The sequence below is a fragment of the Primulina eburnea genome, chromosome 15 (assembly GCF_022965805.1).
Source record: "Primulina eburnea isolate SZY01 chromosome 15, ASM2296580v1, whole genome shotgun sequence".
Lineage (NCBI taxonomy): Eukaryota > Viridiplantae > Streptophyta > Magnoliopsida > Lamiales > Gesneriaceae > Primulina > Primulina eburnea.
The window spans coordinates 30,454,715-30,480,312 of NC_133115.1; the positions used below are offsets into that span (position 1 = coordinate 30,454,715).

At 35.3% G+C, this 25,598-nt stretch overlaps 3 protein-coding genes and 1 long non-coding RNA gene across 11 annotated transcripts; 2 read left to right on the forward strand and 2 right to left on the reverse strand.

The window, feature by feature from the left end:
- The first annotated feature begins 8,154 nt into the window (after nt 1–8,154).
- Nucleotides 8,155–10,587, forward strand: LOC140814565 (uncharacterized). Its single transcript, XR_012114128.1, has 2 exons — nt 8,155–8,487; nt 10,352–10,587. It is a non-coding gene; the product is annotated as an uncharacterized lncRNA (long non-coding RNA).
- Nucleotides 10,588–15,486: 4,899 nt separating this feature from the next.
- LOC140813847 (uncharacterized) lies at nt 15,487–20,517 on the forward strand. 8 transcript variants are annotated; one of them, XM_073172613.1, is made up of 7 exons: nt 15,487–15,615; nt 16,376–16,481; nt 17,815–17,904; nt 18,015–18,255; nt 18,617–18,792; nt 19,059–19,350; nt 20,193–20,517. In XM_073172613.1, the coding sequence occupies exons 3-7, from the start codon at nt 17,820–17,822 to the stop codon at nt 20,215–20,217; spliced, it is 819 nt and encodes a 272-aa protein (XP_073028714.1). In that variant the 5' UTR covers nt 15,487–15,615; nt 16,376–16,481; nt 17,815–17,819; the 3' UTR covers nt 20,218–20,517. The 8 variants fall into 8 exon arrangements, with proteins under 8 accessions (XP_073028714.1, XP_073028711.1, XP_073028713.1 ...); XM_073172610.1 differs by having other exon boundaries at nt 15,488–15,615; nt 20,188–20,517; XM_073172612.1 differs by having other exon boundaries at nt 15,488–15,615; nt 17,820–17,904; nt 20,188–20,517.
- A 507-nt stretch (nt 20,518–21,024) lies between these two features.
- On the reverse strand, nt 21,025–24,308 carry LOC140814687 (uncharacterized). Its single transcript, XM_073173740.1, has 2 exons — nt 24,136–24,308; nt 21,025–23,696 (listed from the first exon to the last, which is right to left on the reverse strand). Exon 2 carries the CDS (start codon nt 22,788–22,790, stop codon nt 21,999–22,001), a length of 792 nt encoding a protein of 263 aa, XP_073029841.1. The 5' UTR covers nt 22,791–23,696; nt 24,136–24,308; the 3' UTR covers nt 21,025–21,998.
- LOC140815633 (uncharacterized) lies at nt 21,138–21,902 on the reverse strand. The gene has a single exon (XM_073174710.1). The coding sequence runs from the start codon at nt 21,900–21,902 to the stop codon at nt 21,138–21,140; it is 765 nt and encodes a 254-aa protein (XP_073030811.1).
- Nucleotides 24,309–25,598: the final 1,290 nt, after the last annotated feature.

Here is a 25,598-nt window from a genome sequence, read left to right on the forward strand (position 1 = left end):
AGAACCGATCAGAATGTGCAGAGATCGATTCAGATGGTTCGAACCGGACATATTTCAGAATACCAGGTACGTGATCATGTACTGTATGTGAATAACCGTCTTGTTGTGCCAGATGTTTCAGAGTTGAGGCATCAGATTCTATCAGAAGCACACTGTAGCCGGTTTAGCATTCATCCTGGTGGCAGGAAAATGTATAATGACTTAAAGACACGGTTCTGATGGAAGAAGATGAAGTCAGATATTGCCGAATTTGTGTCTAAGTGTTTAAATTGCCAACAGGTGAAAGCTGAGAGGAAAAAGCCCGGAGGTTTACTTCAGAGTTTGTCTATTCCAGAATGGAAATGGGATCACATTTCCATGGATTTCGTAACGAAGTTACCTCGATCTTCTAAGGGTTGTGATGCAATTTGGGTCGTTATTGACAGATTAACCAAATCAGCTTGTTTCATTCCATATAAAATGACTTATCGACATGATCAGATGGCGGAGATATATGTTCGAGAGGTAGTCAGATTACATGGTGTACCGAAGTCTATCGTATCAGATCGTGATCCACGATTCACTTCACACTTCTGGCATAGTTTACAGCAAGCCTTAGGTACGACTTTACACCTGAGCACTGCTTATCATCCCCAGACAGACGGACAGTCAGAGCGGACTATCCAGACTTTAGAGGATATGTTAAGAGCCGTAGTTCTAGATTTTGGTACTAGTTGGCAAGATTCTCTACCTCTTTGCGAATTCTCCTATAATAATAGCTATCAGACGAGCATTGAGATGGCACCGTTTGAAGCTTTATATGGCAAGAAGTGCAGATCTCCACTATATTGGGATGATATCTCAGAAGTACCAGAACTTGGGCCGGATATGATTCGTGACATGACTGAGAAGATAAGAATCCTTCAGAAGAGGATGAAGACATCACAAGATAGGCAAGCCAAATACGCCAATATCAGACGTAGGCCGATGGTATTCGAACAAGGAGACCGAGTGTTTCTCAAAATTTCGCCATTCAGAGGCGTGGTCAGATTTGGCAAACGCGGGAAGCTGTCTCCTAGATACGTCGGTCCTTATGAGATCTTAGAGAAAATTGGCGATCGAGCCTATCGACTTGCTCTACCTCCTTCGTTATCTGGGATACATGATGTTTTTCATGTGTCAATGTTGCGTAAATACATGCCAGATATTTCTCATTTCATCTATCCTGATGAAGCCGAGTTAGATCAGACTTTGAGCTATGTTGAACAACCGATTCAGATTCTTGATCGGAAGGAAAAGAAGCTCAGAATGAAGATCATTCCTTTAGTGAAAGTCCAATGGAGTCGTCATGGCGTCGAAGAAGCGACTTGGGAGACAGAAGCCGATATGAGACAGAAACATCCCAAGTTATTTACATGATGTAAGTAAATTTTCAGTCTTGATTATATTGCTTGTCATGTATGCTTGCTAGAATACCTGCGAGTTCGAGGACGAACTCCTATCTAAGAGGGGGAGAATTGTAAGGCTTGAGAATTATTAGTCTTCGTTGATATGACATTCAAAGATATGAGAATGCATGAGAATTGATATGGAATTATATGAGTTGTATTAAGGAATGGAGGAAATGAAAGGTTAGGACAGAACATAGAGCGCACGTGCGCGGAGAATGGCGCGCACATGCGCGGAGCAAGAAATGCCTGGGCGAAGGCCTCGCGCATATGCGCGAGTCCGGGCGCGCATATGCGCGAGGTGCCGGACAGAAAATAATTCATAAGCCGTACGCACGGCGCATATGCGCGCAAGATGTCGCGCACATGCGCAAGTGGTCACGCACATGCACGAAAGGTGTCGCGCACATGCGCGCGCAGTACGAATAAGGAATTGCCGAGACCCATAGGTCTCGCGCATATGCGCGAGTGATTCCGCGCATATGCGCGAGACGTGCAGCCTAAAGAAAAAGCCAAGTGTCCTTGCCATGCAAATTTAAATGAGTTGTCTTCATTTTCTTGCCATTTCAGAAGCTAAGGACGAGAGAAAAGTCCGAGAAGTCTTCAATTTCTTCAAGGCTTCATAGTAAGATTTCTTAAGATTTAATCTTCCGATTTGTGTTCCGTGTTGAGATTCTTGCTCCTCTTGACAAGAGCTATCAAAGGATGTAACTTTCCTTCAATTTCAGCATGTTCTGAATTGTAGATGTTGGGGAAAGCTTGTTATGATATAGATTATGTGCTCATATGATTGTAGTGATTATAGAACCGTAGACGGATTGATTATCGGATGTCATATGCAATTGTTACGATTTTCCAGCATGTCTACAATTAAATATGCAGATTTTGAGTACTATCATATGCTTATAATGATACTTATGAGTTGAGAATTATGGATTGGTGAGATATGTTGGGAATGGAATTGATCGGTATCGAGAAACGACGCCATTATGCCGTCAATTGTGTTTAGATGTACTAGTGAGTGTAGAAGTGTTAAATTGAGTTAAGAATTAATAGAATGTGTATTGATCATTGCCATTTCAGATTCATCTTACCTCACTTCGACATCGATAAAGGTTTAACAACGAAAGGTATAATGCATGTTTGTTTGGGAAGATACAACTCAAATGAGATCCCATTTGAGTTTCCCCAACCAAAATCACATACTAGCATTCTTGTTTATATATGATTGTGATTTGCTTATAGAATTGTATTCAAATCCGTTGAGATGATTATGCTTTGTTTACAGATTTGTTATTCATTGCATTTAAGATAGGGAGTCTTGATAGATCCGTCAAACTTCTAGATGTTCGGTGATATCACAGCTTAGGGGAAGATCATTCTCCTATTGTAGATGTGGATACATATCAGGCCGAAGTCTAGGAATAAGACGTACCGTCACCCCGATTGGAAGGGTAGGTGATAGATCGTCTTATTCACACCGGGATCCCTAGAGTTTTAGTCGAGTCGAGTCCAGACATGGTTTGATTCGCATTGCATATTTATATGAATGTCATTCATAAAAGCATGTTTCATGTTTTGAATTGATTATATGCATGTATACATGTTTATACTGGGATTTGTTCTCACCGGAGTTTCCGGCTGTTGTTTTGTCTGTATGTGTGCATAACAACAGGTGGGGCAGGATCTGGGTCGAGACAGAGACGAGATTGATATAGCGTGGTGATCTCGGGCGTAGCAGAAGAATTAGTAGTTATACTTTTGACATGTATTGTATTTAAGTACTAGTTCTTGAGAATGGTTGTAACAAGACATGTTTGTACCCTATGTATGTACATTAGGTTTGTGTATGATATAGAAATATGTTATGTTTTAGTTACATGTGATTAAATGTAAAAGCGAAAAATTTGACCCACATTTTCTAGCAAAGATCCAAAGAAATCCCAAAAGAATTAGAGCCCGGGTCCCCACAGCCACATTTAACACAGTAAATATTTTTTTGATCTACCTCACCTTTGGCTCTCACTGGAGCCATGATCCATAAATTTCAATCTTATCATCGGTAAAGTCTCTATCTTCTTCGAAGTTACCAACATATCTTCTTTATTCTTGCGTCGACTTTCTTCTTCGAGAATCGTAATCAAGACCTCGTCGAAGTTTAAAAATTCATAGGATTTTTTTGGTTAAATCGATGATAAGTTAACCATATGAATCTGGTAGACTTTGAAGTAGAAGCTTTTCATGTTCTTTTTCTTCTATTCTATGCTGCATAGAGGTGAGTTAAACAAATAGAGTATTTAAAATGTTGATATGACCGGTCATTGACGAGGATTCCGCCATCCGAAGAGTATAAATCTTTCTCTTTAGGAAAATTATATTGTGTAGTGACTTGACTTCATACATCTTGTCAGAGTATCCCACATAAAGTTTTTCGTATTTATCTATGAGATTCGTGACAGTACTTCCTCTGCTATAGTGAAGTGTATATTGACAACAATATTATCATTCATCTCATTCCACTTTCAGTCGTCATTTCTCTTGGTCTATCTCCAATAGCCCCAAAGCAATTCTCATTTCTTAAAACTGTTTGTATATTTATTTTTCGCATCATAAAATTGCTCTCATTGAACTTTGCTATCTTGTACCTGCTCACCATTATGTCTACAACAATTTATTAGACTGGATAAAATAATCTCGTCTTAATAAAAAATCTCAAAAGATCTTTTTTGACGTGGAATATCAGTCTACGCTGCAACCACATAACATACTCAGAGTTTTAAGATATTTAAACCAATGCTTTGATACCACTTGTTGGTCCCAGTTTCGACATCTTGAGATATAAATATGAAAATAAAAAAATAAAATTGGACACCAAGATTTAAATGGAAGACCCCTAAAAATTATTATGGTAAAAATAATGAGCAAGATGAAAAGAACTCTACTATAATATTTTATGGTATACAACCACTCACTGTGTTTCCAAATATAACAAATACTCTCTTAATATAGGAGAACAAAAAACTCACAAATATTATCGAATAGTACAGTCAAATAAGAATATGTTGAGATAAGAGAAGAATCTGAGAATGAGATAATCTGAAATGAGAGAAGTGAGCTCTATTTATATAGTTCCATCATTACCGTGAAACGCGATTCATATTAATTGAAACGTATTTCCTTCATTAGCTTTCTCCCAACATATTTTACCCCAACCACTCATTAATTTCCGACACTCATTAATTGCCGACATATATGTAATTATTAAAAGTTTTTTTTTCCACCAAAACTCCCTTGAAATAACGAAAAATTCACATTTATCCATTGTGAAAATTAAATAGGCATCTTATATCTTAACATTTTATAAAATTTGCATGAACACCCCCTGCACCAGTTGGAAATCTGGTGAGATGAAGTATTTTGATGATATCTCATAGACCATTGATCAAAATTACCAGCGGGAAATCGGTTAGAAAGAAACCTCAATTTGATACTAGTCATATTTCAGGTCGCTATACTAGTTCTGATGTAATTTATGTTAATTGGAAGCTACAAAATCGAGCTGGATCACAAAGATACAACCACCAACGACATCAACAATTAATTCACTTTATTAATTTCACTTCATCGACAAAAGCAGTTTTTTTTATGAATCAATGATTGGCAAAGAATGATGGATTCAGAAAAATCATTTTCAATGCATAAACAAAACACAACACCGATTAGAACAAAAAATGAGAATTTAATAAATATTCTTCTCTTTATGGATATATAATGATGTGTATGTATAGATTATGGGACAAATTTGGGAAATTTTATCTTTGGTTAATGGAGGAGGTTGGTAGATTAAATCCAAGTTTTGCTTCACGGTTTTTTTCTCCATTTGATGCGAGACTTCATTAAAAAGGTGAAACAGTATGTTGGAACATTTCATGTTTGCAATCTTGATTTTGATGTTAAAAAAACTTATTATTTTGTTTCTAATGTATTTACCTAAGTGCGCAGAGCTAGGATCAGTTATGAGCTGTTAAAGTTGAAAACTGAAGATCAAACTGATCGCACAAAATGAACCAGTTGAACTGAAATGCCAACGACAGTTCCACTGATTGTCCAGCTGATAGGTGGTTCAGCAGGAGAACTTCAGAAACCCTGCCAGCTGATGGAGTGTTCAACTGATGAAGAACCCAGTTGACCAGTTCAACTGAAAGAGTGAAATCAGTTCAACTGACGAGTCAACTGATTTCAACAGCCCAACTGAAGATCAGTTCAGATGACCAGTTCATAACATCAGTTAAAATCAATCAGTTGCAGATCAAGACAAGCTTATTCAAGTGGATTCCAACTATGCACAAAGGTACAAAGCAATAGTCTAATAAAGGACAATAATGAACGTTGCATTAAAAGTTTAAAGACAAATGTTCCAGAAGATCTGTCGGAAAAGTCGAGACACAAATTTCAAGTAACGAATTCAAAATGCAACGGATACAATAATTGAGTCTCACTGTACGATCAGCTTCACGCCTATAAATAGAAGATGAAGATGAATGAAGACACACACATGAACAAGAAAGAAGTGTGGAAAAAGAGAGGGCACGCACATTGCACATCAGCTTACGAGAAGCATTCAGCCCCGGGGGAATACTCAAGTTATATCAGCTTAAGTTTAGAAGTACTTTTCCCTCAGTGTGTGAGAACACTCTTTGACACACAGACGTGAAAGAAGTGTTGGCTGAAAGGTGCTGTCTTCAGTCTAGATTAGAAGTTCATATTAGGCAGTAGTGTAAGTCCTAAGCTGAGTGGGTTTGTACAAGATGTTGTATAGATCAAAGTCTTCTAGTGGATCCTACCCGAGGAGGTAGAAGAGGTGACGTAGGAGCATTTGAAGTCTCCGAACATCCATAAACATATCTTATGTGCTTAACTGATTAACCTTTGCTTTCAAACTGATATGATCAGTTCGAGTTGTCATCACTTCAGTTCTCATCATAACTGAACTGATGTATGCGAGAACTGATCCCCCTTATTTCAGTTATTCAGTTCACATAAGTTAAAAGACTTTCAAATTTAACATATTTCTTCACGAAAGATTACTTCGAGTTTCTTCCGCTTGGTTTTAAAACCAAACTCGATTTAATTCATCGGTGTTAACATTCTTAGAACTTGAGCTATTGCAACTCATTGAAGAATATTGTGTTTGAAGCATCTCGAAGGTGCCCAACGCACGATCCTTCAAAGTAGTTTTACTCTAAATAAGAAGAGCATTTATGGTAGTTCAATTGAATTTTTTTTTTAAAAAAACCCAAAAAAATTGCATTCACAGCGCGTGTGGTTAAATTCTAAGATAGAAGGTGTTAATAGTCATTGTTTCGAAAAATGAAGGACTAATCAGCCCATTAAAAGGGTTTCATGCTAATTAGATTTTTCACATGGGCACAATGCTATTAGCCTAATTGGATTTTAAATCTTTTAAATTATATTCTTCATGTTATTGTATAGTTCACTATTTTATAAAATATTTAATCTCAAAATTTCCGGTAATACTTACATGTGTATATGTTAATATGCACATATTCATAGTTTTGTCTATTAATTATTCCAATTCTAGTTCCTATTATTTAACAAATCAAACTTAGGGATGACAATGAGACATGATGATGAGGGAGCGAGAATGCCTTCCCCATCCCCCAAATATGAAACTCATCCACATCTTCAACTCAATACTCGTTTTTTCTAATTGGTGACTCTTCATCCTCGTCCTTGTGAAAACCCAAATTTCACTAGCAAATCTAGCAATTTCAGAATAGCTATTGAATTCAGCAAACGATTTCAGCATGATCAAAGTAGCAGTCAAGATTCAGCAACTGAGGGAGTTCAACACTGCGATGTTTCAGCAGACCATTCCAACAGTCAGCTGCTGTTACAAATATGTAACTGATCCACTAACTCTAAATCATGGTAGATACTGGCCATTAAATAGCACATGAATTTCTGAGTTAGTATTACTCAAAATATGCTGACACATCACCTAAATTTCGAAGCAAAGAACAACTTTATTTTCGAGAAGTATTTCAATAGAAAGGACAAATAATTGCACACTTCAAACAAAACCTTATTAAGCTTATTACGTAACTTGGCCTTCTGTTTTAATTCGTATAATTTGATTTAAAATTGACCAGCACATTTTGTATGTATTTAAAGTTTGAATCTTGACATCTTTATATTTGAAACATTGAAATTTTATTAACAAATTGTAGTGATATATATATTCTCAATATTACTGATAACCGATTCTTGCATCACCCCTTAGAGTATTAAAATATAGGAGACTTATCAGTTAGCCATGAAATTCGTAATATGTTCAGTGAATAAAATGATACTGTAACGTCCGAAAATCCGGACACACTAACCACATGCATGCATGAAAATTTATTTGAATTTATAGTCTAGAAGCATGCTTAAGTATTTGCATGGTTAAATGATTATTTAATCGAATGTTAGTAATATGAACTTTCTGTAGTTGAATACACGATGTATGGTAAAGACGAGAGAACCGGGGACGACTTTGATAAAGTTTTTATTTTTAGAAATTTATAAATATAAATTCTATATTTAGAAAATCTAAATTAGGAAAGCTGAAAATTTATGTTTAGTAAGGGACAAACTTAGTCGGTAGCAAAATTTCGCGAGAAAATAAGAAGTTTCGGGTTTACAAAACTATAAACGAGTGGCACCAAATATTTTTAAATATTTTTGGGACTTTTTAATAGATTAAAATATATTTAATTAACACCTTAATGAGCCTAGTTTGTTGGTAGTTAATTAATTAATTATAGGGCCCATTATGAATAATTAAGCCCAATTAACAACTTAATGGTTTATTTAAATAAAACCTACCCAACCCCTCCACATAATTCACGTCTCCCCCATCCATCAGCACACACTCACACACACTAGAGTCCTAGGAGGCCGAAACTTAAATGAAGCAAGGAAGGAAGGAAAAATCCGCACCCCGTTCGTCTCTCGTCGCGCCTTCTCTCGTATCTAGTAAGAAATAAGGATCAAGGCATGTTTTCAAACCCTTCTTGATGCACCATTCAATCCATATTATTGCATGTATTTTGATTTTGTGTGTGAAGTTTACAAGGATGATGATTTTCAATTTCCTACATGTGCATCTCATGTTTTCATAAAGATTTTTGAAGTTTATTAAATTTTTAAGGGAAGGATGCAAACCAAGGTAAGAGAGGGCTGGTCTAGATGTTTAAGAAGAGGATTTAAGGAAAAAAAAAAGGTGAACCAAGAAGCCTCATAGGGCTGTTCATCCCTGCACACAAACGTGTGCAGGCCGTGAGATGGAAGGGGTGCGGCTTGGGGCTCCTCGGCCATGAGGGGCTATATGGTGCCTTAGCCATGGTTTGGAGGGTTGGGTTAGAGTCCTAGGAAGGTCCATGATGGGTTTTGTTAAGGCTTGGACGTGCTGGTTTAGGGCTGGAACTAAAACTCCATAAACATGCAATTTGTTGGCTGTTTTGGGGCGTGAGGTTCTAGGGGCTAAGGGGATGGTTCAAGGGCAGGACCAGGGGCTAGGGTCGTGGCTTAGGGTCCTAGTGAGGGCCTGGAGTGAGCCAAGGGTCGTGCCAAAGGTCTGCAACAGCTGCTGGTGCGTGCAAGAGCTGCTGCTACGCAAGGGTGCGTACGGTGTGCTGCTGGTGCGTGGTGTCTAGGGATTAGGGCGTAGGGTCTGTGTAAAAAAGGGCCTGATCATGGTCTTATTTAGTGTCTAAGAAAGGGGTTTAGGGCCTGGTTCGAGGTCGTTTCGAGCCGTGGTTCGTTCGGGGTCGTAAATTTCCCGAACGTGTCAAAATAGGAGCGAAGTGAGCCTAGGTTAAAATCTATATCCTTGGTTTGGGGACTTCCAGCAACTTATATTGAGTCTTAGGATGTTAATAAAGGTCTGGTCTCGGGTTGGTTCGAGTCGGGAGGGTAGTTTGGTCATTTGTTTTACCGAAAACGCTAAAACGGTGGTAAACGATCCATCCGGTAAGCGAATTGAGTCGTTTTTGAAACGTAGGTCCTAAGTTTAAATTTCCAGCAAGCTACTGGATATTTTTGGGTATTTTTAAAGTTTTAAAATCAAGTTTTCACCTTGAGTCAATGTCCGGGGTCGTCCGGGTACGTATAGCGTTGAAACATGTGCGGTCGGTTCGAGGAAAACGAGGGCGGTTTGCAACTTCCTAAAACAATTCCAAATCATGTTAAATGTTATTTTTTAGAAGTTTTAAAGTATATGCATGATATATGCTATTTTTAGAAGTTTTAACGTATTTGCATGTATTTGCTATTGTTAGCAATTTCAACATATACGAACGATATGAGCTATTTTTGGGAATTTTAAAGAATATGAAAAGTCATGAATGTTTTATGAAATTAAAAGGTAAAGGAAAATATTTTTGAGGAATGTGAATTGATCGTGACGAAAAGGTAGAAAGGGATCCGTTGAAAACGTGAACGGTGAACTTGCAATGACGAAAGGGAGTGAACCGTCGAAAACGTGGGCGGGAATCTCAATGATAACGGATCCGTTGAAAACGTGAACGGTGAAGTTATGTTTATGATAGTCGGTGGGATCGTCGAAAACGTGGACGTTGAACCCGGCGGCCTAGTACTATGGTTTATAGATTGATCAATCGAATAAAAGCTGTCACTTTCGAGGATCGGATTTAACATAAAAGGATAATTTTAAAGGGGAAAGGTTCATATTTAAGCATGATTTCAAAAGTTGCATATTTTGAAGGTTTCACGATTGCATGGAAAAATATATTTTCAGTAAAAGTAATTTTTATGCATGTGATTGTATATTTATGTACTTGCTATATGAGGTTTGAGCATGTTGAGTCATTAGACTCACTAGGTTTGAATGGTTGCAGGTAATGATGATGTTGAGTCTTGAGGTGCGGACTATAGAGTCCGGAGGGCGCAGTGCATAACGGAGGACCTAGAAATTCCGCATATGTTAAAGACTTTTGATGATTTTATGGATTATCGCTTTTATTTATAGATTGTTAGGATGCTAGAATTATTGAGCTAAATTTTAGACTTTTAATGTTTATTTTACTTATTCTGCATGAATGATTATGGATGATATGGAGTTTTGTTTATTTGATGATTTATGCTAGTTTATTTATGATGAAATAATTATGCATGACTTTACAAAAAAAAAAAAAAAACTAGTGCAAATTAAAATGAATTAGAAGTTAGAGTCGTTTCAGATACAAAGTCAAGATTTTGTTTAAAAATGACTTTTAAAGATCAGGATTATTCTCTCATTTATTGAGTGACGAATATATCAGTCATTACTCATCATTCTCAGATAAAAACGAAGCAGAGATCAAACAAGATTGAAAAATTCAGTTATGGGACTGTGAAGAAGACTAGACTATCTGTGTTGTTTAAATTTTATTTTTGTTATCCTCTGCGTTTGTATTTCATTATTTCTGATATACGTTTTGTTTTACACATCTTCCACTGTATAAAAATATTTGAAGTTGTATCAGATAATGTATATTCATATTATGAATGAGTATACTGGTTTATGAAATATGAACTTCTGAGGCTTTTTTTCGACTGTATTGTTTGATAACAACGTCTGTGTCACAAAATGCCTTGATCGGTTTTGGGGCGTGACAGGCCTCGCAATGCCTAAGCCCTCATTCCCAGGTCTATCCACTTGGAGAATCCACATCTCGGAACCCTCACAGATTTAATCACAATCTCTATTACTGCTAGAGCTGTCAATCGGGTCGGCCCGTGTCGGGTTGGGTCGGCCCGACTCGGGTTGGGAAGTGGTCGGCCCATGGCGGGCCGGCCCATCGGGTTGGTGGGTTGGGAAATCCCAGCCCAGCCCACCAAAAGATGGGCCGCGGGTTGGGTTGGGCCAACCCACGGGTCTAAAAAAATCTAAACAATTTCAATACATTTGCTTAGTTTTGCATATTGTAGTTCACCCAAAACAATTGACCAAAAACGTTGTGCTGTAATCTGAATAAAAAAAGGGTTGTTGGCGGTCAAAGAATCCAAAGATGAGTAAATGTTAAAACATGAAATGCCAAAATTGGTAGTGAAATAAACGAACAAAGTGCTAAAAAGTTAAAGAGTTCAAAGAAATTAAAGTTCATCAAACTAAACCAAAAAAACAATACAATTTTTTAAATTTCATTAATCATGAAATCATTCATATCAAATTCTTCTCCTCTATCTTCATCCTCTCTACCTTTATCAATATCAGCATTTTATCCCTGATTAGACAACGCTGTTTTAACACTTGTGTCGTCTTCATTACCTTGATCAACATTAAAATACAAAAATACGAATGTAGTTAAAATTAAAATAATAATAAACTAATTTATCAACTAAGTCAACAACAAACTAGAAATTTGTAAACAAAATTACCAACGTAACCATGCAACCAATTGCGAGTGCAAATAAGAGCTTGAATTTTTTCAGGAAGTGTACAACTTCTATACTTGGTAAGCACACGAGCACCGATGGAAAAAGCTGATTCTGATGCAACAGTAGTAATTGGAATAGCCAAAACATCACATGCCATCATTGCTATGGTGGGGGTACCGATGTTTTTTATCCTTCCAGTACTCCAAAACATTCAAATCTTGATGATATGCAAATTCAAGTTTTGGCTCCTCCAAATAAAGATCAATTTGAGATTTTCCAACATTTGTAATTGTCTGGCTCTCATATGCCATCATTTCCTATATTAATTGCAATAATTATGATATGAAAATATAAATCAGTTAAATAATACAAGAAAAAAAGTATTAGAATACTTACATAAAAAATGCTTTTGCTCTTTCCTTTACCTTCTCCTGTACTTTGGGGAGCAATTTGTGTGCTAGAAGAAGATCGTGGTCGTGAAGAACTTGCATTGTCAATCTTAGAATATTCATCAAAAAGCTTATAGAATTTTGCTTTCACAAGGTCTATCTTCTCGAGACATTTAACAAAATCACTCTCAACCTTAGAATAAAAAAACTCCAACATCAAAAGCTTTATCCGTGGGTCAAGAATGGCTCCAAATGCAAGCACCATGCTATATTGTGTCCAATACTTTTCAAACTTTCCCAACATTCTTTTACACATATCACTTATCACCTCATCTTCATGCATTAAGTTTTCCTTTAACAAAACTTCAATCTTCCAGACTTGCATAAAATATAAATTTGATGTAGGATAAGAAGAACCGGAGATCAAATTGGTAGTGTCATAAAATGGCTCAAGGAACTCACATATTTTTTCTCCTCTTTTCCACTCTTCACTTGAAGGACAAAATTTATAATTCTTGTCATTGAATTGAAGGAAAACAAAAGCTTTCTTATACTTGATGGCACTATCAAGCATTAAATATGTCGAGTTCCAACGAGTAGACACATCCAATCGCAAGCCAATACTAGTATCAATGCTACCGACTGCTTGTACACATTCTTGAAACTTCTTCATCCTAGTCTCCGAACCTTTAACATACTTGACTGACTCTCTAATTTTATTCAAAGCAACAACAACGACTTTCAAACCTTCTTGGACAATTAGATTCAATATATGAGCAGAACAACGAACATGAAAATACTCACCGTCACACAATAAGCTATCATGCAAAGAGAGTTGCACTTTCAAATTAACTTGCATGTTGTCATTACTAGATGCATTATCCAATGTCAAAGAAAAAACTTTCTTCTCAATTCCCCACTCCTTCAAAAATTCAAATAATTTTGCTGCTAATTCAACTCCTGAGTGTGGTGGAGGCATATGAGAAAAGCTAAGAATTTTACAATTCAACTTCCAATCATTACAACAAAATGAGCAGTCAAGCAAATATAACCCTCACTAGTGCACGACGTCCACAAATCCGAAGTTAAACAAACTCTATTCTGAATAGTAGCCAAAACATGCTTAAGTTTCTCTTTTTCCCTCAAATAGATTCTTTTATTATCACAAACAAGAGTGTTTCTAGAAATACAAGGAACATCGGGATTTATGTATTTCATCCAAGCTCTAATACCATCATACTCAACAAACGAAAATGATAAATCATGTCTAATGATTGCACAAGCCAATAATTCACGTGCAATTTTTTGGTCTATTTTCTTAGACCTCATCTTCCCATCTTGATCAAGCATCATTTGTCCTACATCATGGAACTTCAATTTGCTACAAGTTTTCTGATGACGCAACAACGTAGAAGTTCCATGATGTTCAGTCCCACATTGATACTGTTTTTTACATCCATTACATTCAGCTTTATCTAAACCATTAATCCCTTTGATTTTCTTAAAATACATCCAAATGTCAGAAGTTTCTCTACGTCTTTTTGGTTTAGTTGAACCCTCATCATTCTTAGGATTTTTCAGTTCATCAACATCCACATCAACAGTTGGAGTTTGAGAAGAAACGTCCATTTCAACGATCTGTAATTTTTTTTTCAAAAACCAACTGTAATTTTGAATTCAAAATTTGCCTAAAAATTAGGATGGTAAAAAATTGCTTGAATGAAGAGCCATTGAAATTTGAAAATAAAGATACATACATACATCAATATCACTGCACATCACCAATCACTACGAGTCTACGACACAAAACCATAAAATTAGGATATTCTGTAAAGAAAAAATTGTTCGGATTAAACGTGATTTAACCAATCAAAAGTATATAATATGAAAGATGAACTAAAATTGAATATCTAAGTGAGTCTACACTTTGCTAAGTTTACTTTTGATAATTTTACAAGTGAAATCGATATATACTTTTGATTACAATATACTTTTGATTACAATATTAATGGATGGTATCTAAGTGAGTCTACACTTTAACCAATCAAAAGTATATAATATTGTAGTCTTATTTAGAAAACAAAGTTAGGCGTAAGTAAGCATCACCTGACTGAGATATTAGTAATATAATAATCAAAATATACACACACATATATGTGTGAATTAATATGAAAGAAAAGTCAGACTATATAACATGACCAGTTCGACAAACTAATGAAAATTGATATTTAATTTTTTAAATCACAAGTTTTAATAATTTTAAATGTTTCTGAAATATATATAGTCCGAAAGTCCAATTAATTTTTGTGAGAAATATTTTCCAACGTAATCGTGCTTTCATTTCTTCCAGCACTTGGGGTTCGTTAACACGAGAAAATCAATACATCCAAATAGAATCAAATATTTCATCCCATCAGCAACGTCATCATAAACTAATTGAAAACATGAAAAGAGAACTTCACCATCACCATTTCACACACTCATCAAATCATCTATACTTTCATATCGATACACATCACACATGCCAGAGAAATTACCTCCACTGAGAGGGCGGAGCAAGTTCTTGATGTAAAAGCAGCCGACCTAAGTTTACCCAACGGCACCCCAAAAACCTGTTCCAAAAGCGTTTAATATTGGAGCATTGGAGAAAATTTAGGTTTCTCGGTCCAATTTTCTTATTTAACCCATGGGCTAACCCGAGCCCATCGGGTTAGGCCCAACTCAACCCACAGCCCGAGAAGTTGGGCTCGTTTAGGCCCGAATTTAAATGGGCCAACAAAATCAAAACCCAACCCATTAAATTTTCTTGTCGGGCTGGGCCAACCCAGCGGGCCCAGCCCATATTGACAGCTCTAATTACTGCCTCAAATACCTGTTGAGTTGTCAAAAAAAATTCTTCAAATTTACTCAAACAATACTAATACAAGAATGCAATTACATATATATAGACACACACACACATTAATATTACTCAAACAATACAATAATTAATAATTTATAATTTAATTAATAAAAAATAAAACCATGTCATTATTATGGGGGCGACGAGTAGACATGTCAAATTGGGTTAGGTCTGTCGGTTCGGCCCGCCCCGCTATACAAATTGAGTGGGTTGGGTTGATAAAATAGCAGCCCATTTGGAGGCGGGTCAAACGGACTGAGCCCATTTGGGTTGCGGGCCAACATGGGGCGGGCTGGCCCGCCAAATTAGGGTAGAAATTAGAAACTAGAATCTGAATCGCTCCATCACTCTCTCAATCTCTTGCGCGGCTGCGGCTCATCAGTCTCCTGCGCCTCCATCAGTCCATCAGTCTCCTGCGCCTCCATCAGTCCATCACTCTCGTCTCTCTTATGTAATTTCATCTTCACTCTCGGCTCATCACTCTCGTCTCTCTTGTGCTCCTTTTTTTTTTATTTGAATATATGTGGTTCTCCTTTTGCTTTAAAACTTGTAATTTTGTAGTTGAGATGATATATCGATATAATTAATTCCTAATATTTGTTTCAAAGGAACCGATTTTTCCCAAATATATGCTGGATCTGTTCTTTTCGGACTCTGTGTTTCAATCCTGTATCGGTTTGGCGGTATTAAATTGTGAATTGGTGTTGGGTTAACTCACGCATGCAAGGCTGATGTATAAGTTGGGTGATAAGTCATTATTCTTGAATCTGGGATTCAATTTCTTGCTTTTACTTTCATCCTTTTACATCCCATTGTTAAATTCCTTTACTTTATCCTGCAAACTAAAAGGGTGTTGATTGCTTTATTTATTTTGTCCTAATCATATTTTTTGTTCAATAAAAATCTGGAACACCGGTAGTTTTCATGGCTGTCATAAAGTTAAAAATGGTACTGACTCATAAATCAATGTTCGATTTGTTCTTGATGACTCATATTTTTTTGATCTTAAACTTTTCATCTTGATGGTATTCCAGCTGGTTGCGGTTTGTAGTTTTACTTTTAATTTTCGTGTGGCTTTGTTTGATTAATACGAAATCTGAGGCTGGAGTCGAAGATATATTTACGCTGGAATTAGCATGACCAATGTCCATTTTCTTTGATACTGGCAGCATATATCATTTCTATGCATGCGTATGCCTTTTATTTTGCAGGAATGGTTTCTTTCTTACGACGCTGTTGACTCTAGCTGATTTGAGACCTTGGTATCAGCATACCTTGTTTCTTGGATGTGACAGAGAGTGAACAGACATCCTCACGGTAAACTGAATCCTCATTGTGCTGATGATAGAAATACATGGTAATGGCAGAAGTTTAAATACATATTGAATGAGGAAATACTAGGGAAGTTTTTGTAATTAAGCCTACTTTAGGTGAAATTATCCTTTTCTGAATAAGCCGCTTAAAAATAAGCGGGTTGGCCCGCCTAGCCTGCGGCCCAAGGTGGGTTGGGCTGGGTTGGCCATTTAGAGGCCCGCGAAAATGGCGGGCTGGCCCGCCCCTCCCCTCCTAATGGCGGGTTGCGGCGGGCGACGGGCTGACCCGCCCCGCCAGCCCGTTTTGACATGTCTAGCGACGAGGTTGGATTGTGCACGAGATTTGAAGGTTACAGATTTGGGGTTTCTTTCTCTAATTTGTTAATTGTTAGGAAAAATTATATTATTATTATTATTATTATTATTATTATCGAGATGAGGATAACATCGTCATACCCGCTCTCGATTTGTTTCATAAATATGAAAAAATTTTGAACCAAGACATATACCCAAAAGTGTATCCTCAAACCCGCCATGTTTCGGGTTTTCACCACGAGGCCCTGAACCCAAGGAGAAAATTGTCATCCCTAATCAGACGTAATAAGCTTACACATAATTGTGAGATTAAGTACATTGTGAGATGGTATAATAGATTTATATCCATGAGAGAGGTTGGTCCGATCCATACTTGTAGTGAAAAATAATATTTTTGACATACAAATCAATATTTTTTCTTGGTTCGGATCGGGTTGGTGGAGATATGTATCACAAAATTGACTAATGAGACGATCTCATAGGAGTCTTGTGTAATTATGATTGCGTGATCCTTCGATTTTCTTCCACAACGGAAACATACATAACTTATACCTAGGTTCTACGAAACGTGAAACAAGTCAAAATGTAGAGGTCAATTTAAAAAATTTACGTTTGAACGAGATTAGTAAAAGTTTAAGGGTAATTTTTTCAAATTTTAATATAATTTTAATTGTTTTAAGCCAAATATAATATATAAAATGATATAATTACCATAAATTAAGATTAAATGAACAAAATTTCAAGTTCTAAATAACATAAAAAAAAACTAAAATTGTAGTAATTAACAGTTTCCTAATTAAAAGTTTCCTACAAATCTATAAAATAATATCATAAAAATAAGCTCATAGAGTAGCTACTAAAAAAAAAGTCAGTAAATACGAGAGCATGGTGCGATTGTTCGGGTGCTGAAACCAACCCGACCCAACCAACTACTACTGGGTTAAAATTGAGTGGATCCGATTTGGCCCAAACCCATGGAATAAATATGGTTGACTTTAGCTACTCTCTTGTGTCTATGTTAGGTTAGATGCAAGCAACCATTACCACAAAATTTCTTCAGGCAAAATCGTTGCCCTTGTTCTTCTCAAGCTCCCTTTTCGGACCTTCCCTAGGTGCGCTGGATTCTAACAGATTATACTGTTACTGGGTTTTTTTTATTTGTTTCTCCTTCCCGTGTCTAAATTTTGAATAAATGTTTACTTGAGCATATGTGTATTTGAAGGTGTGCGAAAGTTGAAAACTTTGACCTCATTACAACGCAGGAGGGACAATGGAGGGTTCCGTGTAAAAGAGATGGCTTGGAGTTTGGAGAAATGTGATGGGAATGGTATGGAGATTGGTGAATTGGGTATGTTGCGCCCGGCGACGGAGGATTATGCGGAAGAGGCCATTAAAGCTGTAAAGGCTGGGAAAGTGATTGCTGTTCCCACTGATACCATTTATGGTTTTGCTTGTGATGCTTGGTATGTTCTTTACTCTGAATTCTTCTTGTATTTACAGAGTAAAGGTTTGTGTTGTCAGCCCCAGGGAGCAAGTATCAAACATTATGTGTAATATACCACATATTTTGATAATGATAGGTGTAGTGCTTGAGATAATGTGGAAAAGAACGTTGATACAATTTGACCATGAAGCAAGTTTTTGCCTCTATGTGATTGTGATTATTATGATAACTTCATTGCTCTTGAAATTTGGTTGTAGATTAAGAAGGCGAATGTCCATGTTTGTTTCTGCCCATTAAGATGGTATTCTGTCTATAAAGTATAGTCTTAAATGTGGTGATATCATTATCAAGGCTTATTGTTGTGTGTCGGCCTAGTGCAGCTCCATGGATGCAGTGCATCGGATTTATGAAATTAAAGGTCGTAAGTACACAAGTCCTCTGGCAATTTGTGTTGGTGATGTTATGGACATACAACACTTTGCTGTCACCGATCATTTGCCTCATGGGTTGCTTAATTCTCTTCTTCCTGGACCTGTAACACTGGTGTTAAGACGAGGTTTGTAAAGCTCATTAGCTTCTTGTTTTAATTATTGTAATGAATTGACCTCTTGGTCATGATATCGTTTCACTCTTTTCGGCAACAGCGAGTTAGCCAGTTAGATTTTGTAAATTGGAAATGCTGTTGGCATTAAATCACTTACATTCTCGATTTGGTTGCTTTCCCTATATCACCTATAACATTCTTTACGGTGAACATATCATATTCGCTATGTTTATAGTTGGTGCAGTGTAAACTACAAGCTTTATGTTGACATATTGCAGGGGAGTCGAGCATCCTTGAGAAATCATTGAACCCTGGTTTGGAAAGCATAGGTGTTCGAGTCCCTGACTACAACTTCATCAGATTAATTGCCCGTGGTTCCAGAAGTGCATTGGCCTTGACAAGTGCGAACCTTAGTGGGCAGCCTAGCAGTCTAGATATCAAGGATTTCGAGAATCTCTGGAAGCACTGTGCATACATCTACGATGGTGGTGTTATTCCATCTGATCGTGCTGGATCAACAATTGTAGATCTCACTGAGCCTGGAAAGTACAAGATTCTAAGGCCTGGGAGGTAAACATCAAAATTTGTATGAATCTTTTTTCATGAACATAAGAAGAGATCTCATCAGATTACAACTAAGATAAATTTTCATCAAATATGTAAAGCAGCTTGTTCAAAAAAAAAAATTCTACATTAATCTAGGTGATCCAAATATGTATAAACTATCTCATTAGAGTTTCCAACTCTTATCATTTACTCATCCGTGATGTAATATTAATTCTGGGAATAAAAATAACTCGGAAGCCCCTTCTAAAGGAACTATAAGAGACTTCCACATGATTTATGCAATTTTCGTTCCCATGATATCTGCTTAATGGATGTGTAGGGTGTCTAAAGAGGCACCTTAATATTTTACTTTTTCTTGGACATAAATTCTGTCGTTTGGCCTTTATTTGGTTTTGGGAACCTACAAAAGTTTGTATGACTTACTAGGATTAGAAAGAAAACCTGTTTTGGTATTTTTTTGGTACTCAAGTCTGCTAATGTCTCAAAGATAATAAAATGTAGCTAATGAACTAATGTTGAGCTTCCTGTTGAATGTATCAATACAGCTGACAGCAGAAAGTTGAATTTTTAATCAAACATTAAATTCTGTAAATCTATCAGACTTTTGTTTTATCATTGAAGATTCACATCCTAATCAAGAAAATATTTTTCCTTGCATTTATTTTTTCGGTCTAGTCACCCCTACACAAAGAAGTTATTTTGCATCGATGCTGACAAAGATATGTCGAAAACTGAGATTACAATATAGTTTTTGCCACTTGCTCTTCCGAATATATTTATTCTAAGGTTTTGTTCGTGTGTTTTCCAAAGCTCATACACTTTTGTGTTTTGTCTTGGCAGTGCAGAGGAAGAGACGATCAGAATACTTGAAAGGCACGATCTAGTAGCAAATGCCAACGCCACGTGACAACTCCTGATTTATTACACGATCAGTATTGTATTCAGCTAAGCTCGTGGATGCATTTCTTGCATTTTGTACCATAGATGCTGTTTTTTCCCATTCACATTGTTAGCTTGTTGTAGCCCTGAACTGGCCTTTCCACATAACAAAGTAAGGAAAGAATCTTCATTTAACCGCTGATTTTGGATTCCGGTTGTTGTATTTGCTTGTTTATTGTTCAAATGTAAAACAGCTGTTGGTCTATTTCTATCCATCCGAGCTTTTTAAAACTAGTCCAGTTCTAGTTCCTTAAGGGACACTAAACGAAGAATAAACGTAAACTTAGATTAAACACTGTGATTTGGCCATCAAATGCGCTTAACTCGTATCTTTTAGTTTTGATATTGATATTAAAATAATTTAATATTATCTCTAATAAAATGAAATATTAAAATTTTTATATTCACTCCAAACAATCTGAAATTCATCTCACTAAAAAGTTATGGCTTCATTATTTTTTCCTCCAGATAAATTTGATCAAAATGAGTTTGTTTTGAAAGCACAGGAGATTAATTAGTAGATGAAAAAGAAAAAAAATTAAATAGTAGTTCAACAAAGAGTTAAACAATGTTGATATATTTTTGGTATATGATATTATTGTTGAAAATCGGTAATATTGTAATTTTTAGAAATTTGTGTTTTTGAAAGTTTATGGATTTAGATAGATATATTATGTCCAGGGCCGTACCTGTGTTGAATGAGGCCTGAAACGAAAATTGAAAAATGGGCCCTCTTGTTACTGTAATAAATAAAAAATTCAATTTTCAAATAACAAATATACTAGTAAATAAATAAATATACCAAAACCAATATATTATATCAATAACAACTCAACAAATATTTAAAATAACTACATAAAAACTATTCGTCTAGCTGTTTTAGAGGCGAAAATATTTATCAAATCTGTGTAATCCAATTGTTGGACCATTTCTTTCTCAATCGACAACATAGCTAGCCCATTTAGTCTCTCTTGCGACATTGTTGATCGAAGATAATTCTTGATTAACTTCAACTTCGAGAAGCTTCTTTCTGCCGATGCAACTGTTACTGGTATGGTTAACAAAATCTTATAAGCAATATAAGTATTTGGAAATAAACCATGCAGTTTCGCCAAAAACTGCATCATATCAATTGCTCTTTTTTCATTTGTTATATAACATCTCATGACCATCAACTCCGAATACAACTCATCACCATTAATGTCTGAATGTTCACCATGACTCAGAAATTGTTGAAGCTCCATACAAGACTTCATCAAGCTATTTAAAGGCTCACTCTTTAACTTGTCCAAATTCAATAAAAACCCAAACGACTTTTGATATTGTTTAAATTGTTCAAATCGAACTTTAAGAGAAGATCGAGCTTGATCAATTATAAATAGAAAATATTCAACTCTAAAAGCCTCTTCACCTGATTGTGTCACATTATCACTGTCACTTTCATCAAATTGTTTTTTTCTTCGAATGATAAGTTTTTCTCGAAATTTAGGTTCGATCCCCATTTTACTTGCCATTTGTGTAGCTTCATCCATGGCACTAGCAAAACCCTGTTCTCTAAACTCATCAAGAAATTGAACAAGTCCTTGTAAAAGATCGATCACAATATCAATATCCATTTTTTCAGATTGAATAAACTTACTCACAACATTTATTGCATGTAACAAGTTATACCAGATTATCATCCCAAGCAAGAACTCAAAACTCTCAAGATCTTAAAGTGCCAAAGTCTCAACATCACTATTTGTTTTAGAATCTTCAGCAACTTCCGCTATCTCCAGTAAAGCATCTCTTATATGTACAACTTGCTCTTTTATGGCTTTTACACTTTCAACATGACTTTCCCACCGAGTATGTGACAATGGCTTCACGGTCAAACCAGGCACATTGTCTTTAAAAATTTTCCATCTCTTTGTAGAGGATGAAAACAATGTATAGATGCGTTGTACCACTCCGAAGAATGACTTAGCTTTAGGACAACATTCCACCATATCAACTAAAGCCAAATTAAGACTATGACAACCACATGGTGTGTAAAAAGCTCTAGGATTTATTTCAAGCAATCTTTTTTGCACACCTTTGTGCCTTCCACTCATGTTAGATCCATTGTCATACCCTTGTCCTCTTACATCATCAATCTCAAGTCCAAATTTAATTAGTGCGTTCAGAATTTCATTTGACAACCCAAGACCTGATGTGTCATCTACCTTCAAAAATCCAACCCAATATTCTTCTACTTTTGGTGTGTCTGTTGAATCATCTACGAATCGTAGCACCATAGACATTTGTTCCTGATGACTCGCATCTGGAGTACAATCAAGTATTACTGAAAAATATTTTGCATGTTTAACTTTTGCAATGATTGCTCTTTTCACTTCGTTTGCCAAAGTCTCTATCAATTCATTCTGAATTTTGGGACTTAAATATGTATACTGAGATTCCCTTGCTTCACAACGTCGAACATGCTCCTCCATCACTGGATCAAACTCAGCAACCATTTCTATCATTTGCAAAAACAACCCATTGTTCTCGACACAAAGCTTCTCATCATCTCCTCGAAAGGCCAAAGTGTTTTTAGCAAGTCTTTTCACAATAGAGATTATTCTTGTCAACACTTGCCTCCAGTGTTGCCTTTCTTTGTTGATTTGAAGTTGCAAACTGTCATCAATTGTTTTATTTTTTTCAGCCTATTCTCCAATTCAACCCAAGCAAGCATGGAATCCATGTGGTCCCTACTAGCTTCATGATTTTTAAAACTCCTGTGCATGTTACGCCAGTCCTTGTATCCATCATTACCCAAATTTCCCATTCTACTCGTCATTTGTTCAGTCTTGAACAACTTGCAACAAAAGCAAAATATTCTATCCAAAGAAATAGAATATACAAGCCATCTTCTATCAAAAGTATGTCCATTTGCCATTACCCGTGTATAATTTGCTGAATCAAAATGTCTGTTATTACGATCTTTAGGAAACAAGAAATTATCCACTCTTTTTGGACCCATTTCTACTAAGTAGTCTCTCATTTTTTGACAGATATTATTCCAATTTCCCGGATCCTCCAAATTCAACGTCGAATTCAATTCTTCATGTTGAGAGTCATCTTCTAAGTTTTCATTCGATTCACCCAAATTGACTTCCTCATTGCCATTTAAATCACCCAAATTGAATTCTTCAGTCGATTCATTCAAATTTCCAGCCTCAGTCACTTCTTCATATTCGTTGTGATTTTTTTGTTCTTCAATCAACAAATTATTCACTAATTCCTCTCTTTCTGTTGTGTTATTTCTACTAAAATATTTATTAATATCTCCAGCTTGACTTTGAATCAATGACATTTCCCTTTGTTTCATTTTCTTTTTTTGAGCTCCAGACAGATATTTAGGAGGTATTTTAAATTTCCTTTTGTTGTATCTACAAATGATTAAAAATGAATAATTATCAAAATTTTCAATCAACAACAAATTAAATTATGTATTAAAATTTTTTAAAAACCTAAAACAAAATCAATCATTCTCAATTAACATATAAAATCAAAACAAATATAATCAACTAATCTGGATGTAGTAATTCGATTTTTGCTCCCTTTTTACTCTGCTTTATCATGATTTAATTCTTAAAATAATTTTAGCTAGATACTAAATAATTAATCAAGAAAATATCAGCCCTGATGTGTTACAAAATAGTAAAGAAAATCTAATGGTTCCAAAAATTTCTGAATTCGGGAAATGAAAGCCAACCCTTCTGCAAGAGTAGCCGACCCTACCTTTTTTAATTGGAAGAATTGCATCATAAAATAAAGGAATTTGATTTAAATACAAATAAAGCATAATTCGTGAAGAAAATTACTTACCTTAGGCTCAAGAGAAGTAGGAGACCATAAACTTTATTTGTTGAATGGAGAAAAAAATTAGGGTTGAGATTTGTAATGTGTTGGAGAATATATATATATATATATATATATATATATATATTTGGGCCCCTTATTGGGTCGGGCCCTGAGGCAACCGCTTCGTTGGCCTCATAAGAGGTACTAAATATTATTTAGTATGATTATGTCTATATATTATTTCACTTACTGATTTTCTTAATATAATTAAAACTATACTAAAAGTTCAAATATTTTTTCTTAATTATCATACATGTGTTTATAATATTTTGTTAGAGTAGGTGTCCAACAAGCCAACTTGTGACTTAAACTTTGTTAACTTTTTATATGAAAACGATCTTTATTTTAATAATATTTTACATATTTTATTAAATTATGACATTTATCTTATCTGTTTTTATATGTATACATATGTAAACTACATAAATAAAATATTCGAATATACGATAGTACCATGAGGTAAATTTCTCAAGGTTGATCATGAAAGTTGTGGAAGTTAGCATGATTGCTAATTTAGTTAGGAGAGTGCAACTGCCTATTTTAGTGAAGATAATTCCAAAATAGGAAGATGCCAGAAATGGATCAATAGAAAATTTTGATCTTCGAAACTTTTTTCATTATATGAGTAAGATTTGTATCTACATCACATCGAAGCTGTCTGATAGTAGATCAAGATTATGATAGATCTACAATCCTAAAATTTTAATTAGTAAATAAGAAAATTTAGTCAAATGTTGACTAATGGATTTTCACATAGTCAAAATATCCAAACAATATTCCAAAAGAATCTTATAATCTATAAATTAATTGATGTAATTAATTAAATAATAGTTATTTAATTATATTATATGATGTGATCAAAATTTGAAATAACACTACATCGTTAATTAAGCATGTCTGGTATTTTCAAGAAGTTGAAAAGTACAAAATTGTTGAAAAATAAGAGTTGAATATTTGAATGTTGAAAATAGGAGTTGTAAATATTTAAAATTAATGTGTGATGATGTCTGTAATGATGTATTTATTTTTGGATTATTTCCAAAGAAATTCTATAAATAGGTCTCTCAATTTGTGAAGAAAAACACAATTGATTATAGAGAAAATTTTATAAAGTGTGTAGTTTGATAAATTTTGTGAGTATGATATTTTTATTTTTTACCGTAAATTTTTACTTTTAACACGTTATCAGTACGATACTCGAAGTTTCGGTTCTCCATATTTTTCCAAGCTCCAAAACACAAGAAAAAGATAACAATATTAAAAAATAAGAGTATTTACTTTACTGTTTATTTATTTTATTGTGTATATATTTAATATATAACATCATGTTATTATATAAAAGTAGTCTATGACATCTCATTATAATAAGATGATGTGATTATATTATTATACTGCTTATATAATTTTATTGTGTTACTGTTTATTTA

Bases quoted from the DNA above. Each gene is read 5' to 3' on its own strand.
- LOC140813847 (XM_073172610.1), top strand. From the start codon at position 17,820: ATGCAAGCAACCATTACCACAAAATTTCTTCAGGCAAAATCGTTGCCC. The intron at 18,256-18,616 runs GTATGTTCTTTA...GGCCTAGTGCAG, and splicing joins GGTTTTGCTTGTGATGCTTG to CTCCATGGATGCAGTGCATC. The intron at 19,351-20,187 runs GTAAACATCAAA...TTGTCTTGGCAG, and splicing joins AAGATTCTAAGGCCTGGGAG to TGCAGAGGAAGAGACGATCA.
- LOC140815633 (XM_073174710.1), bottom strand. From the start codon at position 21,902: ATGGATATTGATATTGTGATCGATCTTTTACAAGGACTTGTTCAATTT.
- LOC140814687 (XM_073173740.1), bottom strand. From the start codon at position 22,790: ATGATAGAAATGGTTGCTGAGTTTGATCCAGTGATGGAGGAGCATGTT.